Below are 8,904 nucleotides of genomic sequence, written 5' to 3' on the forward strand. Positions count from 1 at the left end.
AGAATTAGCAAAATAGCCTCCTTCCATTTTATCATTTTAAAATAAAACAAAAAATAATTTAAGAAAGAATTGGACTATAATAATATATTAAAAACTGTAGGACCTATTTATAAATATGCTTAAAACATAAAATTGTAACTCATTTTTTCAATTTCAATTTATTTTTTCCTTCTCCTTTCAAATTTGTAAGTTTTCTACTCTCCTTTAATATTAGTTCTTTCTTTTTAAAAAAAAAAAAGTTTTATATATATATGTAACCGGTCGGATCAATAATTAATCTGTCCGTGTATCAATCAAATCGATAATTAATTTGTCCATATATCGTTCGGATCGATAATCGATTTGTCGGATTGATAATTGATCTGTCCATATATCAGTCGGATCGATAATCGATTTGTCAATATATCGGTCGGATCGATAATAGATCTGTCACTCGTAAATTAGGTTTGAACTAATTTGTTAAGTGTGTAAAAGATTTTGGTGGAAGAAATTTTGTTTAAATTTTATAAGTTGGTGATTTGTGAACTAATTTGTAATATTAAAAACTTATAAATAAATTTTAAATCACAGATAAATTTAAATTTTTAAAGTGGATCATTTTCCTAGAAAAAATACTTATAGTCTATTTAATTAAAAAATAGACCTGAAGAGGTCATTTAACAAAGAATATCAGTCAAAACAAACTTAAAATTAGAAAAATAGGTAAATATAATCCTTATGCTACGTATTAACTTAATTTGGTATTTATTGTTCAGCTTCAAAATAACTTGATTGTTTAATCTTATAGAGATTTGTTAAAAAAATTCTATTTTTGCCCTTCATTTATTATTTTTTAGTTGATGATTTCAAAATGCTTAATTGCTCATATTTATGATTTTAATTTAACTTTAAAAGGACAAAAGTGAAAAGTGATATCCAATTTATGTTCTAATTACTTTTCCTTAATAAATATACATAGCCTCATAAATTAAGTTAGAAGTACATTCATAGAAGCAAACTACTCCGTCTGTTCGATTTTACAATTAGGGTCGTTTTGTAGAGTGTATTGAAAAACATAATGCATGCATTAATTAATGTGTACTTCTAGTACCTTAATACACATCATTTTTTATGTATTAGTAATATAAAGACTTTGAACACGTGCATTAACTTATTAAATGACCTTAATACCCCTCAATTTTCTTCTCAAAATATTTCACAATTCCTTTTCCCACCATTTTAATTTACAAAAGTGAATTTTCTCAAAACATTTCACTATTCATTTCCCACCATTTTAATTGACAATAATAAATAATTGGTTTAAATAACTCCAACATATTTTTGCTTTGCTTCGAGGGTCTTTAAAAAGATTTAAAAAAAATCTTGAGACTATTTCTTAATTTTACTTCTTGTATTTTATTTTTGTTTCGACTATTTTAGTTTGTCGGCGTAACATTTCATGCGCAAAGACGAAGGGCTTGCAATTAATCCTAAACCTCTATATACTAGTTCAACAATACTAGTTATGTTTAAGATGACAAAAGAACTTTGTTGAAAAAAACTGTACAAAGTCAAAGAAGGATATTTTTGTAAACAAACATTTCTTCTATAGAAATAATACAAGATATATTATTTCTAATACATCAAACCAAACAATATATAAGAAACAATATCAGAATAACTAATACAAACATACCTAATACAAGCATTACTAATACACTATATTCCGCATTGTTCTTATACACTATACCAAACGACCCCTTAAAGTGACAAGTGAAAGTGAACGGATGGAGAATTTACAACTAAAGGTTCTCTTACATAAAATATTTCCTAACTAATTTACATTTATATTTACATCTACAATCTACATCAACATCTACATCTAAAACTCTACAACATATTAAAAGTGTGAAGAGTCTTAGAAATATTGTTTGAACTTTTTGCCCTTCATTAAAAGTCTTTACTTTACACAAAATCATCTTTTCACTAATTTTTTTTAATATTTAATAGTGAAAATTAATTAAATATATTTATGGTAAAGCCTTTATTTATTAAAAGTCATCAAAATTAATGACAACTATATTTTTTTTCATTAGTTTAAGAATTCTAAATTAATTTGACTTTAAGAAGATTTGAAAAATCTAGAAATAAATATAAAAACGTTAGAATAAGAAAAATTAAGAAATATCAAATTACATTATCATTATACTAGAGTGTTAAGGATATCTAAAAAGTGATTTGAACTTTTTACACTTCATTAAAAATCTACATAATAAATAAAATTATTTAATTTTAAATAATTAAACGTTATACGTGCGAGACACGTGCGATTAACTAGTATATATTAAAAATGTGAAGACCATTAAAAAGTGATTTGAACTTTTTTTACTTCATTAAAATTCTCTTCTTTAGACAAAATTATCTAACAAATATATATTAAAAATATATTTATGAGGAAAGTTTTCTACTTTCAACAAAATTCCTAAATTTATGAATAAGATTCGATTGGGTACATAATTTTTCAAAAAAAAAATTATAATTCAGTTGGTCCCCAATATTTAGGACACAATTTGATTATACTTGAAAGACACTTTTGATTTGAATATAAAATTTTTAATTCCAAAAATACAAAGCTAACAATCGTTATAAACAGAATCACAAGTTTAAATTTAAAAAAAAAATAAAGAGAAAAGAAAAAATAAGCCCTCAAAATTACGTGGTTGATAGCTGTTTGATGCCTCTAAGAGCTCCTTGCTCCAATTTTCCTTGCTCTCTTGTTTTACTGATGTTATTATTCATCCATCCGTCTCTACAAACCAGAAGCTTATGAATGTTTGCTTGAATTAACATGAAATGGACAAAAGCCTGTCTTTAGGTGGAATTACCCACACATATTTAAACGATGAAGACGAAGTAACTTTCATTGGTTATTACCAGGTTTGCATCTATATACTCCTTTTTTTTTCTTTTACTTTTATATGGAATGAAAGTTCTTCGTCTTACTGTATATCTTAGGTCATTTTAATTAATACTTCCATCAAAACTTTTTATCACATGTTTTTTTTTTATCAGTTATTTTAGGGCCTTAAATTTTATCATAATTTGAGTTGTCAATAAATATGGCGTTGTATTTCGTGTCAAAACACAACACTAATACATAAACCCTGTACTTTTAACTCACATATTGATAATTTAAATTTTTACAATCATCCTCTTCTATGCATGTTGGAGCAGACCTAACACAGATTATGTTCATCATTGGAGATAAAATGAGAAAGTAGATGAGATTGTCTTTCCCTAAATTCAGATATTCACTAAATATATTTCTATCGTCTTGCAATACTTTTTTTCCTTAGTGATTTTGCCTTGCCTAAGTACTCTAACCTGCTAGAGGATTATGATTATCCTTGTCTACGTACTAAAATATCTTTTCTCCTTAGTAATTAGTTTTTGTTTAGAAACGCCAAATCTGAGTTGTATAGAATGGTGGTTGGATTGATTATGTTGTATGGTATGGACATGACACAATTTCAGCTTATCGAAAGCATGAACTTAAATAGGAGGTTATAGAGGACCCGGAAGGTTTGTTTGATAGTTTAGTTAGCATTGTCTGCATTTTCTTATTATTATTAGCATCAATGATCAAACCAATAATAATTATGTGATAAGTGATAACTATCATGCCTCTTATGTCCAAGTGATTTTATAAAATTGAACTCATTAAAGTAAGGTATATGCGCGAGGCACGCACACCTAAACTAGTTACATTAAATGTCCGGTAGCTTTAGTTATTTATCTCACTTTTAACTTTTTTCCTTTTTATTTCTTTTCTTTTTTTCTTTTTACCCTTTTTTGTGGTTTCATTTTTTTTATATGCTTCTTTGTTTATTTAATTTTTTTGTAAAATTATTTTATTTTTTATTTTTACACCATAATCTAATTTACACTCAATTTTTATTTTATATACTCCTTTCTTTTTTTTCTTGTTTATTTTTGTATTTTATATACTCCTTTTTTTTTCTTTCTCTTTCTTTTATCTTGTTTATTTCTTTATTCATATATTTTTTCTCTACTTCTCTTTTTCTTTTTTTCTTCTTTTATTTTTCTGTTTTTTTTTCTTTATTGATTCCTTCTAATTTATTTTTTTAATTTTCTCTTTATTTTTTAATTTCTTTATTTCTTGTTCTTTTTTTTTTCTTTTTTTTTTTTTTTTTTTCTTTTTTCTTTTTTTTTTTTCTCATTTTTCATTCATTTTTCTCAAATCACTAGTTTAAATGCACGTGCCTCGCACGTGTAATTTAATGAAATGTAAAAAATTTAAACTACTTCTCAAAAGTCCTTCACCCTTCAATATAATAACGTAAACATAACATATATTTTATTGTAAGCACATATATATTTTATCATCAAAAGTTTCAAGTGGTTAATGAACTTTTGCGTTTGTCATGCAGTATCTTTTTTTCTTGCGGCTAGGATCTTCATATTATATTACGACCCAAAGTGTGGATGATACCTCATCTCAAATGAAGGTTGATGAAAAGATGGAAGATATTTCCTGGTGTTACCACATACCTATTTATGACAATAATCTTCAAGAAGAGGAAGATGCTCCATCAGAACTTAAAAAAGGAGTGAAGACCATAATAGATCCCTTGAAGGAAGTCAATCTTTGCACCAATGACGACACAAGACCAACTTACTGTTTCTAGAAATGGATGAAGAAATCACTTATATGGACATACTAAAAAAACATAGGGATGTCTTCGCTTGGATTTATAAGGAGATGTCTGGCTTAGATCCAAAAGTAGCAATCTATCAGTTGGCGGTCAAGAATGATGCTCGTCCTATTAAGCAAGCCCAAAAGCACTTTAGGCCAGATTGGTTCCACTGATTTAAAATGATCTTAACAAACTCATCAAAGCTGGCTTTATTCATGAAGTTAAATACCCCACATGGATTTCAAGCATCATTTCTGCGAGGAAGAAGAATTGACAAATTTGAGTTTTTGTCGACTTTATGAATCTCAATAACGCCTGCCCTAAGTATGATTTTCTAATTATCATTCCAAAGTTTATGATTGATGCTACTACTAGTTATGGGGCGACGTCCTTCGTGGATGGTTCATCCAGTTATAACAAAATCTGCATGTCACCAAATGATGAAGAGTCACTGCATTTCGTATACCCAAAGGCATTTACTTCTACAAGATGATGCCTTTTAATTTGTAGAATGATAGTGCCACTTATCAAAGCTCTATGAAAAACATCTTTGATGACTACTCTATAAAAATGTCGAGTGCTATGTGGATGACTTAGTGGTGAAGGTACAAAAGAGGAATGACTACTTCAAATACCTAAGGATGGTATTTGAGTTGCTCTGAAGATATCAACTTAGGATGAACTCATTAAAATGTACATTTGGAGTTGCTTCTAGAAATTTTCTTGGTCTCATTATATGAAATCAAGGAACTAAAATTGATCAAGTCAAGTTTAATGCGATTTTGACGATGCCCAAGCCTTGAAACATTCATCAGCTAAAAAGCCTCTAAGAAAAGCTAGCATATTTAAGTAGGTTCATCTCAAACCTGGCTAAAAAATGTCAACCATTTAGTTGTCTCATGAAGAAGGATGCTCCTTTCAAATGGGACCAAGCCTGTAGTATGGCCTTTGAAAGTATCAGATCATACTTAATAAAGCCTCCAATTTTTGCAGCACCCATACTTTGAAAGCCATTGGTACTCTATATTGTGGCACATGAAAGGTCATTTGGATTTACTATTGGCTTATGAAAATAGTGAAGAAAAATAAAAATCTCTTTACTAACTGAGAAAAATAGTAACACCGAATGAGCTGAATTATTCTACAATTTAAAAGTTGTGTTTGGCATTGGCCTTTTCAATCCAAAAGATGAAATACTACTTCCAAGATCTTGTCATTCATCTTGTGTCTAGGATAAATTCCATCAAGTTTGTAACGTCAAAACCAGTCCTTAATGACTGACTTATAAGGTGATACCTTTAATTTGAACTGTTTTGAGATTGTGTACATTTTCCAAAAGGCCATAAAAGGACAAGCATTTCCAGACTACTTGATACTTGATGATTGGGAACTGATCGATAAACTTTCTAATGAAGATGCAATGGTTATTGAAGTTAGACCCCATGGAAGATATACTTTGATGGTGCCACACATTGAGGTGGGGTTGGTGCTGGTGTGGTGTTTGTCACTCTATAAAGAGAGGTCATCCCATACTCGTTTACCCTGACAAATCGTTACTCCACCAATGATGCTGAATATCAAGCGTTAATACTTATACTTGAGATGGTTATCGACATAAAACAACTATAATTACAAGTTTTTGGTGACTTTCAATAGTTGATCAAGAAACTTTTGGGAAGCTATGAAGTCAAAAACTCTGAGTTATGCCCATATCATGATTATGCTTAGAAGTTGATTGGATAGCTTGGAGAAATGGCCCTCTAGCATGTGTCAAGGAAAGAAAATAAGTAAGTTGATGCCTTGGCTTCTTTAACACACGAGTTACTATCCGTCAAGAATGGGTAGTACCACCACTTAATGATGATGAATATGTAGAAAATGATTTTGAGCACCTCGTTGCTGTTTCTGAAGTCGTGAAGGTAGATTGTCAATAACCTATCATTGACTACTTATGTTATGGAATACTTCTAGAGGACCCAAGAAGAAGGAATGACACCTGTCGTCATGCACTTTGCTTTCTTTACTACAAAGACACACTTTACAGAAGATCATTTGAAGGAGTACTCTTGCTGTAACACCCCAGGTGTTGGCCTCTTTAACTCTTTAACTTTCGTGCTTACTACCCAGACTACAACTCACCTAACAAGTCGTGAAGACTCCTTATGAGTCGTAATATTCAAATTGTAGCCTAACTAGTAGGTGTCCCAGGTTTCCCAAAAGTTTTTGCTCTGACTATGATTGAAACTTCACGAGTCGTAGTGAGACCCTACAAGTTGTAGGGTGGGAATCATGGTCTTACCAGTGTGATGATCCATGAATTCTGTTGTGACCACAACTAGTATGCTACAAGTCGTAATGTCAGGTCATGAGTCATAGGGTGGTACTCGTGACCTTAGTGAAGATGCCCCGAGTCACTGTCTAGACCATGAGTGGTGGTGATGAGTCGTAAGGTGACCCTACGAGTCGTAAGGTCACTCGTAACGACTGGAGACGGTTTTTATGTAATTTAGTCGGGGCACTTTGGATATTTTCCTCTTTCCCCAAACAAAATCCATGACATTAAAACCCCATTAGGGTCTTGTTCTTATCCATAACATACCAAATAATACTTTTCTCTTCTCTCAAAATTCCTTATTCAAAGAAACGTTAGGGTTTTCCAAGAGTGGCCATCTAAGGGATAGAGTGTGATTTCTTCTTTTATTTTCTTGGTGATTAAGGCATGTATCTCTTTCCCTAAACTTAGGTTTTAAATTATGGCATAAATTGATTTGGTATTCACATGATTTTGATATGGCTTGTGAATAATGGGTTGAGGTTTTTGGATGATGATTGTTTAAATGCTTTTTCGATGGTTTTTATGTATTAATTATACTTTGAATTAATGGTTTGTAAGCCCATTGGGGTGCATGGGTGAGGTGATGGAATAGGGATTGTGGATCCCCTCAATTAATTGGATATTGATATTAAATCAATGAGAACCTCAATCCACTTGCCTAATTGGTTTTGCAATATGGATAATCATTTGGCTTTACCTACTATTTTAAACTAATTCCTTGCATAAATGGCTAAAATGGTCCTGGACAGTTTTGTATGGCTATGGAGTGGTCTTAACTTGAAGATTTAGAGTCCTATTGGCTGAGGGGTTAGAGTCCCACATGGCTAGATGATTTGATTCCTACTTGGAACTTTAGATTCCTATTGGGTAAGTGGTTAGAGTCCTGTTTGGCTAAATGGTTTGGTTCCTACTTGGAACTTTGGAGTCCTGTTGGCTAGTGGGTTAGAGTCCCAATTAGCTAATCGTGTTGATTTGGCATTATGACATTGCTTGTAAGCTACAGTTGGTATGACGATACCACTTTATATTGCCTTAATAAATGATTTCTTGATTAGATAAATGGGTTATGTTCTAAATATTTTAAGTGGCTTTAGAGGGGGTTGTGTAGTTCGCCATGAAGGTAGAGGTCCCAAGAGGACTAATACTGAAAATCACAATTGTCAGTGTGAGGGTCTAAATAACCAAGTGTTCAAGTCACCCTTGATATATGACTGGGAGGTTCAAGTCCCTTGTGTATATATGTTATGATTATTCTTCGGTTTATGCAGCTACATGCACTGGACCTGACCAAGGGGTGAGAGATAGAGCCCATACAGCCCATGGGTACTATTATGATGGTTAAGCTACACAATCCAGGCTAATGTTTAACTTTTATGCTAAGCCTATTCCCTAACCTGACATTTTATATATATATATATATATATATATATATATATATGTATATGCATGTATGTGGACATAAGCATTAATCTTGACTTTGAATTGTTTTGAGATGGCATTACTTTAACCTCTTATCCCTGAGTTACATTCAAACGCTCACCCCAATGAACGTCCTAGATGCTACATTATTTCATAATGTAGAGTCTGAGGATATATCTGCTTCTCTTCGTAGTATGGTGATTTCGAGTCGATTCACGGTTCATCTTAAAGTGGTGAGCTTCCATTCTCTGGAAGACCCATCATTTCATAGTTTGCCTTATGTTCAAGACTATCTTTTGAGTTTTTTGGCTATAGGTAGGGGCATGTCCCAACCTAGGTTAATGTATGGTTTGTTTAAAGGCTTTTGTGGACAAAGAGTGTGGGATTGAGCGTTATTAACTTCTAGAGCTTTCATTGAGTTACTTTGATTATCATATTGTTATGTTTGGTTAT

The 8,904-nt window shown here is 31.3% G+C and overlaps 1 protein-coding gene across 1 annotated transcript; it reads left to right on the forward strand.

The window, feature by feature from the left end:
- The first annotated feature begins 2,655 nt into the window (after positions 1-2,655).
- LOC124891515 lies at positions 2,656-5,041 on the forward strand. Its single transcript, XM_047403239.1, has 2 exons — positions 2,656-2,916; positions 4,431-5,041. Exons 1-2 carry the CDS (start codon positions 2,833-2,835, stop codon positions 4,686-4,688), a joined length of 342 nt encoding a protein of 113 aa, XP_047259195.1. The 5' UTR covers positions 2,656-2,832; the 3' UTR covers positions 4,689-5,041.
- Positions 5,042-8,904: the final 3,863 nt, after the last annotated feature.

The sequence above is a fragment of the Capsicum annuum genome, chromosome 1 (genome assembly GCF_002878395.1).
Source record: "Capsicum annuum cultivar UCD-10X-F1 chromosome 1, UCD10Xv1.1, whole genome shotgun sequence".
Classification (NCBI taxonomy): Eukaryota; Viridiplantae; Streptophyta; class Magnoliopsida; order Solanales; family Solanaceae; genus Capsicum; species Capsicum annuum.